At 40.2% G+C, this 23,571-nt stretch overlaps 1 protein-coding gene across 1 annotated transcript in view; it reads left to right on the top strand.

The window, feature by feature from the left end:
• The window catches only part of TSHZ2 (teashirt zinc finger homeobox 2), a 141,185-nt gene extending 130,137 nt beyond the window's left edge, over positions 1–11,048 (top strand). Inside the window, exon 2 of the mRNA XM_059827414.1 lies at positions 7,891–11,048. Within this exon, the coding sequence (XP_059683397.1) occupies positions 7,891–10,961 (3,071 nt within the window). The 3' untranslated portion in view covers positions 10,962–11,048. The remainder of the gene's footprint in view (positions 1–7,890) is intronic.
• The last annotated feature ends 12,523 nt before the right edge of the window (positions 11,049–23,571 follow it).

The raw sequence follows: 23,571 nt of genomic DNA, 5'->3' as shown, positions 1-23,571 counted from the left end.
TTTCCCACAGTAGCAGACCATACCTAAACACTCAAAAACAACTGTGTGAAGGGCTAATACTTCAAGATTTTTACACGTTGAACATAGTAATCTATTTTTAGAATAAACATTGTGCTTTCATACACAGAATTCTTCACTCTGATCAAGAGCCTTTCAGGGAAAGTGTTAGGATCTTTCGCTGGTTTATTACACCTAATATGTCCAGCTTCAAGTGTATCCCACGTACATTCAAAGCCAGGGCCCAACTCTTTTCAAGGGGAATATGTTGTGAAGAGATGCTGTCCATGAGGTAAACCATGGATTCAATAGAAATGAGTCAAAATTTACTTTTTTTAGGATAAAAAGCAAGTGTCCATAAACATAATCCTCATCTTCTTTGTATTTATAATTGTATTTAATATAAATGTACTTCATTACTGGAGAGCAGTCTTCATGGCCATACAATAGCAAACAAATTCTTCAGAAGCATCTTTAATTATTCATTTGGCTGTACTATATTTTATGCTACTTTTCATAAATGTTAATCTTTATTATTGCCCTACCAGGAAAAAAAGAAAGAAGGAAAGAAATACCTGTTATTAAATGACCTATCAGGCTGACATGGATAAATGTTGGTAGCTATTTAATTGTTTCCCATCTGCAGTTTTATACAGTTTCTATCAAACTGAAGGGTAATTTTTTTAGTAGCTGCTTATTTTAAATGTACAAAACCCTTGTGTGTAATTCCATTAGCTGCCCTACAGCATTGCAATCTACAGTTTCCCTGAGGCTGTTGTGAAATATTGATGAAATCCTTGCTTTTGTGGCTTCCTCTGATACACTAAACATTTGTCTGATGTTAGTTGAACTTGAATGGATCTGTTCAGAGTTATATCAGTAGTGACTTCAAAGGCTGTAAGGCTGTTACAGTTTTTTTTACAAACTGAAGTTTCAAAGCCTTACCATGTGGTACTTTAAAAAAACAAAGTTCATATCAAATGAACCAAAGTGCTAGCAATACACTGGTAAGACTCATTACAATTTCAGTTTATATAGATAAATATTTTTTTTGTGATTCTGATTGGTAGCTCATGCCATTTAAAGAAATTTAGGTTGGTATTTAGGGGAACCTAGGATAATGAAAGAGGGAAAACATAAATTGAAATTTGGATTTTAAATGAGGTAATCTATAAATTTACAAAGCCACTCTGCTGTTTTCCACAACAATAAATAAGATAAGAGAAAACAGAAGAAAGGCAAAGAAAGACAGAAGTTTCAGACTTATGTTGTCATTAGTAAAGTCATTTACACTGGTGCAATTAAAATTACTAACAAGGAAAACTTATTTGCTGCTACTGTATTCCTTTAATTGTTCAGGACCAAACTGCATTTTGGAAAGCACCCTTTGTGTCTGTACTAGCAATTAAGTGCAATGTGTATTGATGTTGTGGTGATGTGATGGCTGCCTGATACCCGCCTAAAACTTTGCCTGCCGAGGACAGGGCGAGGGCTTTGGTGTGAGGGATGGGCAGGTGGGAAGGACGGGCAGAGGCGGGGGCTGCTGCTTGTGCACAGCAAAGGGCTGTGAAGGTCGAGTTCTTTGCACTCAAGTGATGCAATGATTCATAGCTTTCATTAGAGGCGGGTTTGTTGAAAATACGGTCTGGAGAATATCAAGCACCTTCAGCTGGTTGAAACAATGAAATTGTAAGTTCCAGGCTTTGTAGAAAATAACAAACAGAAATGTTTTTAACCAAAAGCAAATTATTCACTTACACTGTAAGCCCTCATGTAAGGAACTTGAACTGTTGGCTCTGAACATGGTTAAATCCATTGCTGCAACAGCTAGCACCTGGCAATGCAGCCCTTCAAACTGACTGAATCCAGAGCAAGGCAAGTATGACTGAAGTTGCTTTTTTTTTTGCAGTGCAATAACTGACTATGTAAACAACACCATACTTTAGGAAAATTATTCAAGAAAACACTCCATAATAATTCTGTCCTTGCTATGGCCTCTCAGCTCAGCAGAGCGCATCAGCTCACCTCTCTTTTTTCAGTCTTCCTTTTGTTTGTTTTTTTTCCTGTTTTATTATTGGTTTTGCTTCGAGTTTATGGGTCGCTCACAAACCAGTTCCCTGCACATATGCTTCCAGCCGCTGTTCATTTTCATTTGACTCATAACTGTGTAGGATGCAATGTACAAAAGACATAATCTGTTCTCCTTTATGCTGCTAAAAGTCCCTCTGAAGCTAGTGGATATTTTGCCTTCTTAACCAGTAGAAAATTGGACATTTAATAGAAAACTTTATAATACAACTCTAATTAGAGTACAACAGAATGAAAGCCCAAAATTGCTTCATTTCAGCATCATATATAAATAATGGTTATAGCTCCATGGAATTGCCTTTGCGTGTTAAAATTCAGTAATGGCAGAAGCCACTCCAAGTTTCCTTGCTCTTAAGCTGCAGTGGCTTGCAAGCTTGGCACCACAGAGCTTGCTTCTATCCTCCAGCAGTGAACGGTAGTGGATATTTCTTTTCCTATGCTGCAAGAGACAGAAATTCATGCCCTACTATTAGCTGCTGTAACTGTTTGAAAAACAAAGTTCTAAAAAAAAAAAAGGACAAAGGAATACTAGGAAAATCTCTCCTTTGAGATGACAAGTTGTTTTGGACACAGAATTGCATCACTAGTGTGGTGATTGAAACTTCTTTACTGAGTCACTGCAAAATGAATTTGGATGTGATGGTAAATAGTAATAGCAGCAAAAGGTGCAAGTAATTTCCCATTATCCAAAATAATTAACTGGCCTCCCAGAAAAGAGGCAATTGAGCATATTCAGTCTTTTCTGAGATTTTGAGAACATCTAAAGCCTTCCTCAGGATGCACATGGCTTTAGGAATACACCTCACACTACCAGGACATTTACACCAGATGACAGCAATGCTCCTTCATCTCCTACGCCCATGATTCAGAGCCAGACGCTCTTTGCTCCCTCCGTGGTGAGAATGGTAACCTTTCATTGCGTTTCCTTTCAATCTTGCAGAACTTAACAGAAAGGTATTTCCCTGGTACAGAAATTGTTAACATAGTTTAAAAAGCTCTGAAATTATATAATTCACCCTTGTATTATAAATTTCACGTTTTGAGAGTTCTTTCCATGAAACTCCATTGCGTTTCCAGAGTGCTGCATTGGGTTTAGTCCTGTTCAGTTCCCAAATGTCTTTGATATAAGAGTTATGCAACAGAGTAGGGATTTTTTTTCCTCAGTTGCCAATTTATCTCTTCAGTTGATTTTCAAACTAGGATGAATCTATAGCTATGAACTTCGACAAAGAGCCAGGTTAAGATTTGTCTTTGTGTAGCTAATGTAGTTAGACATTTTTGAGAAAAAGGAATGAGAAGTGGTCATTATCCATTATCTGCATGAAATATTTCAGAGAAAGAAACAGCTTCAGCCAAACACAAAAAGATGTTTGAGCTGAAGCCAGACAAGAAGGAAACAAGATCACCTTATAGCACTCTGAGATTGCTCTACTAATGATGTTATTTCAAGTAAAACTGGAATATATATATGAAGAAGTGCAGATGGTGCATGGGTTTTACACGGATTACCAGTGTTGTTCTGGACAATGATTCACTGTCCCTTTTCTTGGCAGAAAATAAATTTTCCAGTCTTGGAAAGAAACATATACATATATATATATTGAGAAATGTTTCTCTGTGTGGAAAAAGAGCAAATTTGAGTGAAAATAACATCCACTGGTGGAAAAGTTAACAGTCAGAATGAACACTTTAAAAAAAAAGATGTATTCACACTCTACAATTCAAGGTTAGAAGTGATATATAACGTGGTGCAAATTACAGGTTAGTCGGGGGTGCGAGGACCTAAAAGTCAATAATGGATTCAACATCATTGGGAACTTGGCTCAGTGCTGTCTGCATAGTAGGGTCACGGCTTCAAGGTAGATGTGGATGGAGTTTTAGACCCTTAAGTTCAAAAAAGAGTTTTTGCAGGTGTATTAACTGGACCTGCTTTCTTTTAGTTACTCTGTAGAAATATGCTAGAAATATCTAAGAAAATTATACCTTTTGAAGAACGAAGAATCAGCTGTTTATAGCAAACCTTGTTCTAGAAAAGCAGATTTCTTAAGTTACCATGAATCCAATCATGAAGGCACAGTGGGAAATTTTTTAAAAAGTTAAAACATTTTAGAATTGTATTTATGATTACTATCCATATGATAATATTATCCTTACTGATGTTATGATTTTGACATAAGCTATCTTGGGATCAATCAGCACTAAAATCAGATACTGTATTTCCATTTAGGAAGCCAGAAATTGCTTCCATTCAGTGCTCTGAAGCTCCTGGGTTTTGTCCAGCCATCAAGATAGTGAAATTTCAATCCCCCACTTCTTCAGGACTGCACATTGCCCATCTTACATCTCTGCCTGGGCCTGTTTAATTTCGGTGGGAAAAATTCCCATCTGGGAAAAGGAGGAAGCATTCATCTGGTTACTGAGTTTGGATTTCTTTAATTTTATTTTTTTTCCTGTAAGACAGCTATATATGAGCATCTCAGAGGTTTGGAATGTCAGAATAAGCCTGGGGGAGAACTGGTGGGAAGAGAATAGGTCACTCAAGAATTTATTATATGGACATCAGTATGACGTGCAAAATTTATGCTACTTATTACAGATACTGCATTTAAAGCATGTGGGTGTACAGGCTTAAGACACCCTTTACTTATAAAATAAATAATGCAAAGTCCACTTAAATTAATGTTATTTCTGTTAAATAACTACATCAGTTCATATAAAACTTCATGTCCAATGCAATCTTACTAAAAGACACTGTTGGGAGGACACATGCATTTCTTGTACCCTAGATTGTCTGCACAGAAGAGGTCTCCACTGTCCTTAAAATGCCCACAGCAATTTAGATCATTTAAATAAACAGAAGTGGTTTTACAAGTAGGACACTGAAATGTGTTTTCAAAGCTGCCCAGAACCCTTAACCATTAAAATGGACCTGACTGATGGTTTTGTGAGATTTTGATGGTGCTTTCTAACAAGTTACTTTTACCACTTTCATAAGATTATGTCTGTACTTTATACAGACACAAAAAAAAGAGGGTTTCTCAGCACAAGTTACTCTTCTGTAAAGGTTATAGTAAACATGTCAATGCCTAATTAAGCAGAAAATTTTATCTGTATTGTGGGGGATGTGCAGCTGTCTGGTACTTCTGCTTCTCCTAGTAAATCCTTTTAGAAGGACAAGGGATATTGTGAGGAAGAAACTACTGTATGGATCTTCCAAAGGAAAAAATTACCTTCTGGTAAAAAAAGGGTTAATGGTGTTCAAAGATTCGGTGCTGAAATGGTGAATCAAATTTGCACTGACCCAAAACTGTGTGAATGCTATTTGTTGTCTGTTTTGTCTGATTCCTTCATTGGATTCCCTCCTTATTTTTGTTTTGCTTGGTGTAATATGCTTGGCACTCTGATACATCCTGGCAAGGGGCCAGCGTCGCTACCTACGCTGTACAGTATCTCTAACACCGCGAGAACCATGTCAGTCCTGCTCATCAGTTCATGCTTCTTGTTTAACAAGGTTACTACTCATGACGTGTAGGAGCTTTTTCCGCCTCCATGTCCCTCCGTTCTCCTTGTCCCCCTGGAAAACATACGAGCTCAGAAAGGGGTATATGGAAAGTACTATCTGGTTATTAGGGAAGAAGTTTAGGGAGGAGAAAAAACTATTTTGTTCTTAGTGTTGTCTTTGCTGCCTGCCTCAGTCTGATGATCCGTAAATGTAGCTACTGATATTTTCTGTACCCCAAGACACTACTGAAAAGCTTCTTTTTTAATATTTAACACTTAATATTTAGCTTCTTTGCTGAAAGCATCTGCTGAAGAGCATAGTGTCCCTACTAATATGTGATTATTATTTTATCGTGTTAAAGCGGTGTCCAGGTCATTTGCTCATAGCCACTGCTGTTATCTTCACCTCTGGTTATGAAGCTGCCTGGCATCGCCCCTGGAGTAAGCCAAGCCCAGCTTTAAGCTGGTGTGATTTATGCAGGTCCTAAAACCATGGGAAGGGCATAGGAAAGAGAACTCGCGTGGGTTTCTTAGCCCGTTCACAGAGAGAGCCATCATTTCCCTCTTCCTCTAGTTCTGGTTCATCTCTTTGGTTTGACACGTTTTTGGTAAATATCTCTTGGAAGGGGTAAGATACACATGCAAATAGATTGAAAAATTGAAACACATATCTGAAAAAACTGTGGAAGGCTTTGTCCATATGTTAATCAAAATGCTTCTACCTTTTCTGCCCATCCTTTTTGATTTGCCAAAAGGATATCCTTCGTGCAGGAGTACCAAATGCAAGACAGCAAAATGAGCCAGGTTCTCAAAGACCTATAAAATGGGTTTTCTCAGAAGATGGGAAGGAATTGGATTTTAAACAAATAACACTTTTAGGCTTACTTACCTTGTGCTTTCTGAGCTTTTAGGGTTACTTCACAATTACGAGTACTAGACTTTTATTTTGGTTTTGCTTAGTTATTTTTAAGGGCAGCTTTGATTCGGGGGTTTGAGCCTTTTTTTTTTGATTTTGCATACTTACCTGACATGAAAAGCTCGATCTTAAGCAAACACAGCAAAGTACTCCTGAGACTGCAGTGCAGTCACTAGGGTTAGCAGCACTGGGTTTGCACCTAACTGGAAGAGCTCATCAACATATCTCCCATGAAGACCTGTGCTCCTGAAATCAACATTTAGTTTTGATGAGTGGCTGTCAATAACAGTGAATTGTTTCAATGTCTGCTTGCATTGTGTATAACAGCTTTGCAGTGGCTGTTAAAAAAATTACACTGGTGTTTTGTGAAATCATACCTGAATCACTCGTTCTGCTCCATCCCTTCCGGTGGGGGTCTGGAGGTGAATTGCTGACTGTGTTGAGTCATTGTGAATTTATTCACTGGCTGCAACGGAGCCAGTTCACCCTTAAAAATCCTCTTCTCTAATTCCTCAGTCTGTTTTTAACCAGGTTATCTGCTGTAACTTAGGCAGAATTACTGCTGATATAAGTCCAGAAAAAAATCCAAACTGAATTCCTTAATTAATTTTTAAATTTACAGCTCTTATAGTATCAAGTTAATCTTATTAATTAAATAGTTAATTTGTCAAAGAAAATCTTTCTGGACTTGTTCTATTTTTCCAGTTTTACAGTTAACTTTGGTCCATCTCTGTCACATCCTAATACTCTTCTGTAACTTCCAAGGGTTCTTGCCCTGAAATTTATGTATTTGTTTTTATTGAAACACAATTTGCTTTTATAGTATGCAGTACATTACTTTTATAAACAAAAGAGTTCCACTTAGTGCTTTCAGATCTTGTATTTTGACATATAAATTATTTGTGTACATTCTAATGTGCATTTTTAGGTGATCAAATGGCAAAAGGTTACTGCACCTAGACGATGCTATGAACCAGGAAAATTATGGCAGTTATTTTTCTTCTGTTCCTTACCAATTCCACCCTTTCTCTCACTGAGGCTAAAAACAATTTGATAGAATTGAAGCTTTTAGTATAAACTTTAAATTCTTACATATGAATTTTCCAACTGTCCCATTACAGGACAGTTAAAATTGTACTCCCATGACAGGAAAATTATTAACTCAGAATCTCTGGCAGTTACAAAGAATTATGATCATCTGCCAATAAAATGCAGCAACCTTCACAAAAAGAGACATCATTTGGCTTTTTTCACTTCGAGAACTAACAGGCAATAAAGTTGTAGTTTAAAACGAAGTCCGCTGAAGAAAACACGTAGTGAAACTAGAAAGCTCAAACTGTAGTATTCTCCTTTAACAAGCTATTTCATATATTGACATTACATTTTAGGTTATGTCCAAGAGGAAGATTTAAAGGAAGAGGAAGATATAAAGGAGGAGGAAGAAGATGATGATGACAACAACTCAACTGCTCAGCTCCAGGGCAGCAATGACACTGGCACAGACGAGGAACATGAAGTGGGTCCTGAGCAGAAAGGGAACTTTAGTTACCAGAATTCCCCTGTCAGTCATATATCCAACCAGGATGCAGAAAACGAATCACTACTAAGTGATGGTAGTGACCACGTGGCAGATATTAAAAGCATTTGCTCTAGAGAGCCACAGGACCCAAAAACCAGTGCTCATCCCAAAGCCCAGAATGAAGCACACGACTGCATGGATAAAATGACAGCGGTCTATGCCAACATACTGTCAGACTCTTATTGGACAGGCTTAGGGCTGGGTTTCAAGTTGTCTAACTCTGAAAAGAGGAGTTGTGACAACAGAAATGGAGGGAACAAAGCTGATTTTGATTGGCACCAAGATGCACTGTCAAAAAGCTTACAGCAGAATTTACCTTCCAGACCTGTCTCGAAACCCAACCTGTTCAGCTCAGTCCAGCTCTACAGGCAGAGCAGCAAAATGTGTGGAACTGTGTTCACGGGTGCCAGCCGGTTTCGGTGCCGGCAGTGCAGCGCTGCCTATGACACGTTGGTAGAACTGACGGTTCATATGAATGAGACAGGTCACTACCAAGATGACAACCATAAAAAGGACAAGCACAGACCTACCAGCTACTCAAAGCCCCGAAAAAGGGCTTTCCAGGACATGGACAAGGAAGATGCACAAAAAGTTCTGAAATGTATGTTCTGTGGTGACTCTTTTGATTCCCTTCAAGATCTGAGTGTTCATATGATAAAAACAAAACATTACCAAAAAGTGCCTTTGAAGGAGCCGGTACCAACCATTTCTTCAAAAATGGTCACTCCAGCAAAGAAACGTGTGTTTGATGTTAACAGGCCTTGTTCCCCCGATTCCACGACAGGGTCTTTCTCAGATACTTTTTCTCCTCAGAAGAATGCAAACCTGCAGTTATCATCTAACAACCGCTACGGCTACCAGAATGGTGCCAGCTATACGTGGCAGTTTGAGGCCTGCAAATCCCAGATTTTGAAGTGTATGGAATGTGGAAGTTCCCATGATACCTTGCAGCAGCTCACGACCCACATGATGGTCACTGGCCATTTCTTGAAAGTCACAAGTTCAGCTTCAAAGAAAGGAAAGCAACTTGTTCTGGATCCTTTAGCTGTGGAAAAAATGCAATCACTGTCTGAAGCACCAGCCAATGACAGCCCGGTTTCAAAATCAACCAGTAAATCATCTGCAGAATGCATAGCTCCCACCTCCGAACTAAAAAAAGAAAGCAAAAAAGATAAAGCTGATGATGCAAACAAAGATGAGAAAGCAGTAAAAACTGAAGAGTATGAAGACACTCTTCAGAAACCACTGGATCCCACAATGAAATACCAGTACCTCAGAGAAGAAGATTTAGAAGATGGTTCAAAGGCTGGTGGGGACATTTTAAAGTCCTTGGAGAACACTGTCACAACAGCCATCAATAAAGCTCAAAATGGAGCACCCAGCTGGAGTGCATATCCCAGCATCCACGCAGCTTATCAGCTCTCAGAAGGAGCTAAACCGTCTTTGCCTGTGGGTTCCCAAGTACTGCAAATCAGGCCAACGATCACCAACAAATTGAGGCCGATAGCTCCGAAGTGGAAGGTCATGCCTCTGGTCCCTATCTCAGCAAATGTGGCCCAGTGCACTCAAGTGAAGAAGGAAACTGATGACAAGGAGGAGGTACAAAAGGACTACGCTAAAGAGGGCATCCAAGCTGAGCCTGCCTCACTCAGCCAGAGCGAGAAAGAACCTCTCCTCAAATCTGAAGCCTCTGTGGAGCCAAAAAAGACAGAACCATGTCCCTTGAAAGAAGAAGACAAAATTAAAGAGGACAGTGGCAAAGAAAAACCAGTCCTCAAGGAAACAACAGCAGCTTCTCTTAGTAATGGTTGCGCTGCTGCTAACCATTCGTCTGAACTGCCTTGTGTCAACCCTCTCAGTGCGCTGCAGTCAGTACTGAATAATCACTTGGGCAAAGCCACTGAGCCTTTACGGCCTCAATCCAACTCCAGCCCCAGCTCTAGCACAATTTCTATGTTCCACAAACCTAATCTAAATATGATGGAGAAGCCAGTTTTATCTCCTGCTCCAACCCCACCAAAGCCTGCAAGTGTATCCAGGCACTATTTGTTTGAAAACAATGATCAGCCTATTGACCTGACCAAATCCAAAGGCAAGAAAGCTGAGTCAGCTCAAGCACAATCTTGTACTTCTCCACCTCAAAAACATGCTCTGTCTGACATCGCTGACATGGTCAAAGTTCTTCCCAAAGCTACTACACCAAAACCTGCTGCATCTTCAAGGATCCCATCTATGAAATTGGAAATAGATGTCCGACGCTTTGAGGATGTCTCAACAGAAGTCTCCACTCTGCATAAAAGGAAGGGCAGACAGTCAAACTGGAACCCTCAGCATCTTCTCATTTTGCAAGCTCAGTTTGCTTCCAGCCTCTTCCAGACATCTGAAGGTAAATATTTATTATCAGATCTAGGCCCACAAGAGCGCATGCAGATTTCAAAATTTACTGGACTGTCAATGACCACCATCAGCCACTGGTTGGCAAATGTCAAGTATCAACTTAGGAAAACCGGAGGAACAAAGTTTTTGAAAAACATGGACAAAGGACATCCAGTCTTCTATTGCAGTGACTGTGCATCTCAGTTTCGAACCCCATCTACTTACATTAGCCACTTAGAATCTCATCTAGGTTTCCAAATGAAAGACATGAACAGGCTGGCTGTGGAGCAACAAACCAAGGTAGAGCAAGAAATCTCCAGAGTTTCAGTTCAAAGATCTCCTGAAACAATAGCTGGAGAAGAGGACACAGACTCTAAGTTCAAATGTAAGTTGTGCTGTCGGACATTTGCGAGCAAACATGCAGTAAAACTTCATCTAAGCAAAACACACAGCAAGTCACCAGAACACCATTCACAATTTGTAGCAGAAGTGGATGAAGAATAACTCTTAAGGTATGCATGCTCTATAGCAAGTTTTAATTTCATCATTTTAAGGAGGCTTCGTAAGACATTAATACTTTCTTAAATGTAGGAAAACAGTATAAAATGAATAATGTACTCCTGCTTCATTAATCTAATTGCATGTACATATCCATTTTATAGTGTTTTCAAAAAGAGAGCTTGGTAAATGCGTAACCACATTGCCCTATATAGAAAAGTTGCTTCTTATTAATATTTTCAAAATAGCTGTTTTTCCAGTTCTCACTCTCTTTTTTGTTTCTAAGAATTAATCGTTTCACCTCCTATGCACTTCAATGTGGAATGCAGCAACTAAATGCTACTCTTTGCAATGAGAATGGAAAAAGCAGAAAAAAAGCACTGAAAACCAAAAGGTTATTACCTTCTTCAGTGCTAACACACCAGTAAATCTGACTTCAATGGGGAAAAAGAAGACAATTCAAATGTAAAATTAGCAAAATCTTAATTATTCCAAGTTTCTCATAATCTCAATCTACAACTAACTCTGAAAATTTTATATCTAGAAGTTTGGTTATTCTTTCGTTGATATTTGGATATTCAGTTTTGTAAAATATTTTAATATTTTACACTTACTTAAACAATTTCTATTGTGAGTGGCCTTTTTTGTCACATCATTTTAACCTCTCTCTCCATCATTCCTTTTTTAATCTTCAAGATGTTTGATTATATTTTGTTTCATGTTGGTGGGAGTGCTAGTCAATCCATAAACATCACTGACTTCAGTGCAAGTTTTTATATAACCTGAGGGGGTTAATGCTTAATTGAGGAAGCAGCTAGATTTTTTACAAGCTTAATATTTCAAAGACTTGTTAGTAGGATACTTCTACATTAGTGTTGCTATTTTTTGCTGAAAGATACACCAACCGAAGTACTGCCACAACCAATGTTTATAACATGTAATGTAATATTCAGATGACACACAATTTTTACATTTTTGATTTTACTTGATTAACAAACTTGAATATTCTTGATTTAAATAAATATGCAGAACATCAACTAAAAGTCCAAATAGAAGTTTTTTGTTCTAACAAGTTTATTTCCAGCAAGGTTCTGTTAGTCATTCCCAACAAATTCTCCAGCAGACTCAGGCTCTGCTTCTGTTCACAGAATAATCATGTGCAGATTCAGATTTTCTCCAGCATGTTCATTACTTGAATAACATTCAGAAAATGAATTCATCAGACAGTCAAAATTAAAGATGTGTTGTGAGTTGTCACTTACGCCACCTGCTATTGTGGTTATTCTCTGGCTAATTGAGGGTGCAAGCACTTTGAGGATGAATACCCGTTTGTGTGAAGATTTCACATTTGTTTGCTGCAAATATTCATGAAGCTTTAAGAAACACTTTCTGTGTACAGAGCCAGCACAAGGACTGTGCATCACTTAAGCTCCATTAAAAAGGCTACTTTTGAATAATTTAAACCACTAATCAAAGGGTTACTTTGGGATGGGTAATAGAAGCTATTACCATGGAGTATAACGTCAGTATTCAAGTGCAATAAGATTTAAGTTTTGCATACATCTTGTACGTGCTGTCTGCATTTGACTGGATTTACCCTCTCTGCATATTTTAGCCAGCAAAATTCTGTCTAACTCAAAAGGAGTTTGTTTTCTAAATAGGACTAATACCCTTAAGTTTCTATTTTGACATTTTTAACCCAACATTAGAGGTCAACAAATAAATGTTCCTTGTTTATCTGACCATTTAAAATCAACATACCTCATAAAATATCAGAAAACTACAAGAGTTTGGTTAGGAAAAATACAACATACTTTGTTTCCTTCCCCAACAGTTAATGATTATTAAGACTCTGACATTCATAGTTTTCACACAAGAGATATCAGAGCAAACCAATAATTTGGGTACTATCAAACAAAAGCTGTCTGCCAAATATATTAATATAACAGTTATTTTGGCACATTCATGGCTTAATACATGACAAATGTTTCAGATTTGGTCTTAAAAGCACCATGTTATTACTAAGAGGCAAACCAAACACCCACCTTTATAAATATGTTACTGTTTCTGAGGATTTGGGGAACAAATACAAAGAAAAAAAAAACCTCTAAGGGAATAAAAAGTGGTTTCTGCATTGTAATACCCTGCACAGACACATCATGGGTATTATTCAGGTGATATGTAACTACATAAATAAGGTACTGTCCTTCCTGCCTTTGGGTACTGAGAAATTGCTATCCTCTTAATACTCATCCATTTCTAATTTATATCAAGATGCAGGTTGTATCTTACTTCTGAAAAAAATATTTAAATTGCAATGACAGAGTGATAGCACTGTTATCTGGAACTATAATTTTAGTTGGTATGCATGATAGCACAAATTGTATGAAATGATGGGGTATTTTGGATGGCATAGTAAAGATTTTATTCCAGTTTTGGAGCTGTAAGCCTACCGAAGTTCTGACTATGTTAGAAGTGTGGAGGCCAGAGTTTATTCATATGGTTTCTTCCTGAGGTCTGCAAGGAGACTAAAACAAATAACAAGGATTTTCAGAGTTTAGTTATTCTTACCATGTTATTTTTAAGATTCAGTATACATTTGAATAATAACATAGAGGACAGTACAGTATTTAGAAACAAGAAATATAAAGCATGCTAAGATTCTTAAAATGCACACATGCATTTGTGTTTACTTCTTCTAGGCAATATTGTAGTGAAATAGAAATAAAAATAGAGAAAATATATGGAAATAAATGGAAATAAAACCGTGGGAAGAGTACTCGAAGTATAGAAATACATAAAATACTTTCTATATTTCAATGACATTTACTATCAAAGTTTATGTTTTGAAATGTTAGCTATCATTAAAAATATAAAAGAATAATCTGTGTTAGTACTGTAGAAATATGTGTTATGTATATGGATTTATTTTTAAGACCTCTGTGAGGCTGTTTATAAGAAATTTGCTATAAATTCTTCTTAAATATAAAGACTTATATATCTGGTTTATATTCATCTTCGGTGTTTTCTTGAATTCTTCTAACTGATATGGGTTTAGTAATATAATGTAAAATTATGTGTAATATACAACAATCAGACATCTCTCTTCTCTTTCATTTAACCTGCTTCAAATTTGTTTTTATTCCTATTCTTCAAAGAAATACCATGAACATTAGGGAACATGGCTTTAATTAGAAGTAATTTGTGTGTTGACTTATACATTTGAAGAACATTTGTTCATTTTTTCAACTAAATTAGAATTTTTATGTTGTTGTGAGAAAAAAAGATGAGGCAGAATTGTATTTCTCACTTTAAAGTCAGGTGAGATTGGCTATAAACTGGTCGGTAACCGAGGTGCTCTGTGGTCTTATCTACAACTTTTTATAGAAATAAGTCTCTATAGAGTCAAATTTACCAACTTGATTGGGGAGATTTCTTTTTCAAAAGACCCTGATAAGTAAACAAGCAGCTACCTGAGATGAACTAATTTGAAAGTAAGGCTGCTGCAAAACAAAAAAATGAGTCATAATGATAAACAGTTTTTCTCTGTTTCCTCCTTTGTCTTTTTTTAACCATCAAGTTTAAAGCTTCTACAGTGCTTTTTTTCTACTTTATAGGAGACAACTGACATTCTGTGGTAAATGGAAGAAAGAGCAGAGCAGAACTGAAAATCCTCTAATGCACTGACACTAACTTGCCCTCTATTGTTGAAAATGAGCAGGCAATCATGATTGTTCATCAAATGGCTCCTAATGCAGTTAAAGCATTCAGCTATAATTTCTCCTTGCATTTATAATTACTGTCATAGACTGCACACCTCAGTGAGCAGATTAAAGCTATAAACTATTTAGCCGTAGCTTTAAGATGAGGAACTTGATTTGTCTGGCAGCAGTTATTTGTTAGAGAGCTTGACACTTCACATAAAAATGACTCAACTTGATGAAGAACAATGCAGTTTAAGCAATGCAGTGATTTTAAATCAGTCATTATGCCACGCCCTGTAAGAATTGCAAAGCAATTTGTTAAATGATATATAGGACACGTAGATAACTGTATGTGTTAAGTATACCAAAATAGAAGATTTTTTTCTTCTGTGGATTTTATTTTCTCATCCCTCTGAAACAGTAGGAGCTGCTCTGAACATCATGTTCCACTATTAGCCAATATTGATGTTACATGGGCAAGGACAATTGCATGAATTAGTAGTCCAAAACTATATTTTAGAGACTTTAGCTTGCTCTTCATCTTTCATTTCTTCTTAGCAACAAGCATTAAAAACTGCGATATGCTTTCAGGAGAATCAGACATGCTGGGACATAGCTGCCTGCAGTTGTGTCCACCACGATTTTGTAGCCAGAATTTACCAACAAAACTGAGGGTTCTGCTCACCATGTCATCAGCCAGAAAGAGAGGGTTCGTTGCAGTGAAAGCCTTGATTATTCAGTTCGAATGGGACTTTTCTGACATTATCTTGTTGGAAGATGATGACTTCTCAATGGTAAAAAAATTCTGTGGGGAAGTCTCATTTTGTCGGGATAAACTGGGTAAGATCGCTGAGCACCACGAAGGACAGAAGAGGAGACGGGGAAATAGGAAGAGGAATAGGTTGGCCTTTCCGCTGTGCTGGAGGAGAGACACAGAGCCCATCCTCAGCAAGGAACTACCTCCAACCCATCGCTCCTCCCACAAAATAGTCCTGTTCTGGTGAAGTCTCAGTTCCCCTAATCCTTTGAAATTCACCACTGTTTCCCCAAAGTGGTAGATCAGGATATTTTTTTTTAATTTAACATTTTTAAATCTTCAAGATTTCCTGAATAGTATTTTTTCAATCTAATAATAGTCCTTGTAAAACCAATAATAGTGTGTTCTTGGCTTCCCTGAGAGCAGGGTCAGGCCAGATGATACATCAGAGTGTGTCAGCACAGATATATCAGGGCAGATTTACTTGCTTTTTATGAATACTACAGGTTGCTATTAAGATCAGTATTATTTAACATTACACTCACACATCCAACCCACTGGGTCAACCCATATTGTTTCTAGGCTCTGTATAAGCATACTGTGTATGACAGTTCCTGCCCCCAAAAGGCAGGAACTCTTCTGCTCACAAAGAAACTGTAACTTTTAAGTATTTCGACCAGATTTTAACTGACCTTGAATAGCACCTACCTCCTCAAGCATTCAGTATTCAGAAGGATATCAAAATCTTGCCTTCTCCTTGCTGCGTCTGATATTATTAAATGCTACAGCCTTTATAATCTATAGCAGAACATTTTTACCCAGTGAGATTTCAAAGGAAGGGTATCTGAGTCTTATTTATACATTTTACACCTCAGCAATCAAATTGCAAAGATCAATAACAAAAGGAAAAGACACGAGTGGTATCCAGCCCTCAAAAGCACCTTTCAATAAAAATAATGTAATTTAGCAGGATGATCACTCAGTGCAAATATGATGGAGCACAGATGGAAAATGAGGAACATTATAGATATGGTTTTATGGGAGGAGGAAAGGAGGAAGAGATTTTTCACTATTTATTGGGATAATGAACAGATAATTCATGATTATTAAGCTGTAGTCTTCAGGCCTCCTTCTGCCATCTCTTCCCATCTCCTCAGTTCAGAACTGGGGCTGTTTGTGCATCTAGGTGGGGTCCGCCAGCTGGGGAAGGATCAGGCCTTTACGCTAGTTTTCGCACGTCAGCAGAATCGCACAGGATTTACACCAGCACAGCTCCAGTTCAGGACCCTGCCTGCGAGAAGAGGAATGAGGTAGAACAAGTAACGCGCAGCACAGAGCTTATGTCAGAGTTGTGATGGTGTTTCTTTTTCAAGAGCATCTCACCTTCAGGAAAGGGGCAGCAGACCCTGGGTTTACAACCTGTGGTAACATTAAGACACCGCACCAGGTAGCAAGATCTCAGCCCCTGAGAGAGCCGAGGGAACTGACACTCACCCTGCCACCTCCCTGTGTCTGGAGAATCGCATCTTCCCGAGAGCATGAGCTGTCCAAGCCCTTGAAGGTGTGAAGTGGCCGGAAAGGTTTCCTACACTCGAGTTTGCAAGAGGGATCCTGCTCTGGGGCGCAGCATTGGCTCCGTCGGCTCTCCTCCCCTGCAGATGGACAGAGCGGACGGCGGCGGGGCATGGCAGAGGCCGGGCAGCCAAGGAGGCTGCATGGGGGTCGGAGACAGAGGGAACAGCAGCAGCTCGCTGGAGCAGAGGGAAGGAGGGAGACATGGGGCCAGGAGGAGACTTGGTCGTCATAGTAAGTTTACACAAACCCTTCATTAAAACAAAACAATTCCTCCTCCCCTCCAAAATCCCTCCCTGCCAGCACTCAGCGCCAGCTCTTCTGCCAGGGGTCAGCACATGAGGAGTGGGGGAGGGAAGGATGGGGGAGTGGAGAAGGTTGTCATGTCTAATGAATACCCTGAATGTATCGAGATATATATTTTTTTCATTTCAGAAAAGGTTCCATTAAGAGGGAGACAGCCCTAACATGTGCTTTGGCCCCTCATCAGATTTATGAGTATTTGCTCTGCTCTTTAATAGGAAACTCTGCAGCAACTGCCACCTTGCCTGCTCTCCCTGAGATACACAGTGGCTTCTCGGGGAAATGCACTTCATTATTAATGTGAATTTGTACGTTTTTATGACACTGCTTGGGGGAAGGGGCAGGCAGAGATTTCCTGGTGATATATGCTCATTTCTAACCATTTATTGTCCCAGACAATCGAAGAACAATGATAAACATTGTTATAGAAAGTGGAGGGTGCCGCAGTGACATTTTTGAAGGGAAAGGAGAGGTGCCTAGAGTGGTTTTGATGTGGTTGTTTCCCTCTACTCCACCTCCTTCAGCAGATGCGTCAGATCAAGCGAGAGAGCGGTCTGTGCGGTGGCAGGCGCTGCCTCCCCTCGCCCGCCTTTTCTCAGGCCAGCCAAGACCATTCGCTACAGCGGAGGGGATACGGATGAAGGAGGAGGAGTTCGTCCTCTGGGAAGCCTGTACTGCAGAGAATCACAGGCCTCAGAGTGAACGGATGCTCAGAGTCCCCATGCCCCTGTACCCCAGCAGTCTCTTCTTGATTCATTATCAAGTGACCCAGCACAGAAACTCTGCGCACACAGCCGCAAGCTGCAAAGCAAAGCAGGCCAGGAAGAGAAAGGTGAGGGTATGGGGACGTCGTTCACCAGGGCGTTCTCAGAATCCTCCAGTTTCCGTTTCTACTGCCAGGCTTATCCTTGATTAACACAACGGCGCAAGAGCTCCAGCAGGTGATGAAAACGGTGGGTTTGGGCTGCATCGGAGAACCAAAAAAAGTTCAGCCTTCAAGCTCACCCAAAACAGAGAGATCAGGAAGGCCATGACCTCCACATGCTCTTTTGTTCCCCTCTTCTCCTGTCTTTCCCAGTAGTGCTCTGCACCGTCTGGTGAAGGTGAAGGTCACGTTACGCTGCCTGTGCCATGTAGTCCCCCAAGCTCCAAAAGCCCCGGTGCTTGAGGGAGCTTCCCTGGTCCCCGTTGGGATATTTGCTCTCTGCATCACTGCCAGGCTGAGCTTTCTCTGTGCTGTGGAGCCTGTAGCCTCCAGCTATAAGTGAACGATTGCCATGTTTTGTGTTCATATTCTATTCCCTAGCCCTAAGTATGCACAATCCTTTGTAACAAGAGATGCGCCCGACAGCTGAACACTGCTAAGACTTTATGACATTTTCTGCTCTTCTCGTAAAGCTGAATGGTAGTGAGGTAAGAACATCAGAATAGCCATGCAGGGTTAAGTCAAAGGTATACGTGTCCATCCTATCTCTGACCATGACCAGTATGAGTGTAAGAACGGCGCAGACATGTGGTGCTGTTCCCAGAGCACTCTCCCAGACTCCAGATTTACATTTCAGGGACTTTTTCAGCTGGAGGAGATTATTTCCCCCTGTTTCCATAGCTGCGGAGAACATGCAAGAGACCTTCCTGATAGCTGCAGAAACTTGGGCACAACTGCAAGGCCTCTTGGGGTGCACTCTGGAGGTGCCCCATCCCAAGGCAGGGAGCAGAGGATGTGCAAACCATCCCATGGCAGGCAGAACAGTGCTGAGACTTCATGCTTGCTCTTTGCACATGGTTAAGGAAGGAATCACATCCAGAGTGCAGAAGTGATATCAAGCCCCCAGACCTAAGGGCATCACACTTTATTCCATTCTCTGTTCTGCTTTCCCTGGGAGTTTCCCATGACACGATAAAAATGCCATTCTCAATCTGCAAGCTGGGAATTAGATTTCTCTCTCAACTGTATGCAGAGCAGGACTTGCAGTCTTACTGTAGAGCTTATACTAGCATGGACCAGTAATTCAGAGGAGGCAAAACTGCTTGTTCTGTTGCACATGGATAATACTAGTTTGATCCCTTCTGGGTTTGCTTTCATCTTTTCTAAACCTCCGAAGCACTCTGTGTGCAGACAAAAGCATTTTTCCCCTCTCCTGTTGGAGAACTATTGAAATCTCAAATGTAAAACTCCTGTTTTCATAGCCATTTAATGAAAACTCACAAACACTCCCTATTTCTGAAAACCCCCAAGTTTATGCCATGAGCCACACAGATTACCTGAAATTATCTATCTCAATACATGTAACCAATATCCTGGTGTAGTGCACAGCTGTTGGTAGATATCTCCATTACACAGCTCCACCTTGCCACTTGCCTCTTATTTCAAGCCAAAGTTTAGAAGAACCTTTCTGTCCAGTTCCCTGTCTCTGCCCTCTGCCACTCTTCATGCAATCTCTCTACAGTCTCCCCAAAGCCACATGTGCATCAGTTCTCCAAGCACAACAGTGGCTACACAACACCGACTATATTTCTGGGGGATGAGACAAGCTACTGGCACTGATCCTTGTTGGGACTGAGTCCTCCTGACTACCAACTTTCTTTATAAGGCCATTAAAAAGACTGATGTTGCCTTTTAGCCACCTATTGATCTATATCCCAAGGGACATCAAAAAAGAAGAGGCCCTCTGGGATATGACAGTACTGTGGCCTGTTTCTGCCTACATTCACGTGAAGTGAACATACCGCTTTTGCACTGAAGAACGGCAAACCTTAATACTTCCTTCATGCTCGCTCAGCTCAGGGGCAAACAGCTGCGTGCGGATCAGTCTTCAGTGGACCTCACCCGAGACTGGACATACACAGATAGGCTGTGGGTGGGCTTCCAGTTCAGTAATTCACTTCCCTCCGTAATTCTATGGAGCCCTAATCTGTTGGCCTTTTTTATGGTGCAAGACCCAGGTTTGTCATCTAGGGAAAAGACGATGGGGGAGGTAATTCTGTTTATTTGATCAGTGTTTTTTTAAAACATTGTGCTCCCAGGAATTATGTGGTGGCCTTCTTCTATAAATCACAAATGCACAAAAAAAATAACTCTCAGTATTTTTCCAAAGAGATTAGGGTGAAAGTTCCTACGCTCATATTTCATGTCTGGAAAAAAATATCAGCAAGAGTGATAAGTATAGCTAAAATGAGTGTAAAAGCACACCCTGTCATTTGTTTTCCATGTGCCATATGTTTTCTGAATCCTGCACCTCCCACATGCAAATTGCATGCAATAATGTGGGGTGCACACATTACTCAGGATTATTTAGTTAAGCCCTGCCTATATAGAGGGAATTAACTTAGATAAAGTCAAGCCACTGTGCTTTGTTTTGTTTTTTTGCTTATTCCTGATTCATAGAGTAGAAAATTAAAGATCCCACTGTGCCAGGCTTCATGTCATTTGGTTTTAATTTAATTCATCTCTTCGATTCTCCCTGTTTCTCCTTCTCTTTGAGTATCATCGGTAGGTGGTCCAAGCATCAACCAGAAGATTTACTGGCAAGACTAAATGTAGGAACGCTATGAACACATTGTTTTTCCGATATGATTTAATGACCTTTTTGGCATTCCCATGGCTGTTGAAATCTTGCATAATAATTCCCTTTGGCAGCCAAAGCTCCTGTTGATCAGGTGAAAGCTGATGCAAATGTCAAATGTCAATAAATTTGTAATCCATAAATGTAATACGTGGTGCTGGAACGAGACAGGGTTAACCAGAGTGCAGCAGGAGACACCTAGGATATGAGCTGCATCTTCTTATTGCAAACAGAAAACAGACAGGAAAGGAATGCCACCTCCAAAACCTCTCCATAGCCAATCTCTTTTCCCTCTCCTTACTCCCTATTCTCCCTACATGTTTTCTGAATTGCAGAGCTTTGAAAAAAGAGGGGTTTATGGCTTGCATTTGGCAGAGCGAGTCTTGTGATGCAGATTCTGTCCCTTGTTCTGCTCTTGACTCATCGTGTGAGGTTGGGATTTAACTTCTCTGTTTCTAAAGGAGCTCTTTACAGTTCAGAGGTTTCAGAAGCTTCAGAGTTTGATCCTGGAAACGATTAGTTATACAAGATATTCCAGTAAATTAACAAGACCACTTATATAACTTAGGTGTTGCAGGAATGAGTCATGACTCATTTATAGTTTTAAGATGCTTGGAAAGGGCGAGCCATGTATGAAGCCTGATTTTATATACAATAAAGACATAAGAACAATCACATAATTTCCCAAGAGATTTTCTTAAGGGCCCACCACTTTGACCTTTGACTCTGAAAAGCTCCAGTTTGTTTGACATTGAAAAAAAGCAAATGTGTGAATACCGTGCCATGAGCATTTGCACTTTGAACATGCTGGGGCTGAACACAGCTGAACTGGAAAAGGCTGCAATAGCTAATGTACTGGGAAAATATAAGAGGCATTTACTTAATAACTCAACTAATTCCTTTAGCTCACCTTGTAGAGATTTAACCTTTGAATGAGCGAGTCCCTAGTTCAAAATCCCGTGTCTCCTCTGTCCTCATGTTAATTTTTAAATTATATATCATTGTTGAGAGGCCCTTGTGTTGAGCATTACAGGCTATTTTTCATGTCTAAAATGGGGAATTATAACTGAACATTAGCTACTGGCTATAAATCACACGGAACATAGTGGCATCTGCATCTACTCAGTAACAAGAGTGGGAGAATTGTAACTTACTTAAAATGAGGCAGGAAAGAGGACACAAATGCAGTAGCAGAGATAATTGTGACGTGAGAAAACTAATGGTTCTTCCAACTGTGTGATGCTCTGGACTCCCGTTCTCTGGAGCTCTCCACAACCAGCGTTGTAAGTGCATGGACACAGTAGGAGCTCAGTCAATCTGGAGGGCAAACACGGAACTGGAAGCTATTTCATGCCCCCCTGCAATGCCACCTAACATGCTGTGGTTATGCTGGGCCAGGGTTGGGGTAGGGGAGAGTCTTTTCACAGCCTGGAAATAGCACTTACCTTTTTTGCTCTCCCCATCTCCATCCTCCATCAGCATGCATGAGTGAGCAGTGACCACAATTACATCTCCCTGGGATATGTTTTTATTTCTAATTGTAGCTAAAGCCCAGGTAAGGAAGAGGCAGCACGAAGCTGTTAACAGGGCCATTATCGAGGCTGCTGGGTATGGGCTGCCCGGCTTCTTCTCTGCTGCTCAGCTCACAGGACAGGAAACCCTGCTGCTCCTGTGCCTTTCTGAACGACCCACTGATGGTACAGTGTTATCTTAAAAGACAACAAAATAATCCTAAACTTCTCACTGAGCATGGCCTCATTCTTGCATTTGTCTCTGCTGACCCTTCTTCTCCCTTTTTTTTTTTTTTTGTTACTTCTTTCACTTTTGAGAAAGCTTCCAAGATCTCTTGTGTCCTCATTGGGTTCAGCAAGATCTACCTTTTGCCCTGTGTCACTGGAAATTATTTGGTCCCTTCCTAAGAGAGAGATCATCTTGAACTTGAACGCAGTACAGCACCTTGCACAGTGCGGTCTTGTGTCTGCTATTGGTTTTGGACCCTAATGCATCAATAGCTTAAATTAAAAAAAAGCCAACTACACACGTTTCAGCCTAAGATGCCAGAGGTCTCCCAGGATGTTTGTTGCTGCCTGTCTGTTCAGATATTCCTCATTTTGGAGGTCATACACCTTCATCTGTACAGCACCAGCCACCAGAGTTGCTAAATAAACTACCTGAACCGAATGCAGCCAGGGACTTAGGATTAGCTCTCCCTGCAATGCAGGTCTCTTCTTAAAAAGAGCACAGACCTCCACAAAGAGATTTTACTGAAATTAAAGCTTTAGGTTTCTTTCATAACAGACACTAAAGAAAGCAATTTTTACAGCTAGGCCAGGTCAGCGTCCTGGCAGGAGTCATTTGCTCAGGAGCTGCCACCAGGACAGCGGTACCAGGAATCCTCCTGCTGCTGTCCGGTGACAGTGACCTGCTGATTGATGCAAGGTCCTTGTCTGCTCCCCTACTCAGTGTCCCAATCTGGCAAGTGGGTGCAGCGTTTCCAGGATTAAATTCAACAGTCGATACTTTATGTCCCTCACAGCTTCCTAACAAACCCTGGCCTTGCTCCAGCACCCCATCCCTGCGCAGCGGGCTCTGAAGCAGTGGTCCCCGAGCAGTAGGGTTTTGTTCTGTTTGTGCAGTGCCAAGCACAACGGGCTTCTGGTCCAGGACTAGTCTCTGAGTAACAGTAATTATAATAGGTGCTTTGCTGATTAGAGGCA

Source organism: Gavia stellata, chromosome 20, assembly GCF_030936135.1.
Source record: "Gavia stellata isolate bGavSte3 chromosome 20, bGavSte3.hap2, whole genome shotgun sequence".
Taxonomy (NCBI): Eukaryota; Metazoa; Chordata; class Aves; order Gaviiformes; family Gaviidae; genus Gavia; species Gavia stellata.
This window is presented reverse-complemented; position numbering and strand designations above follow the sequence as displayed.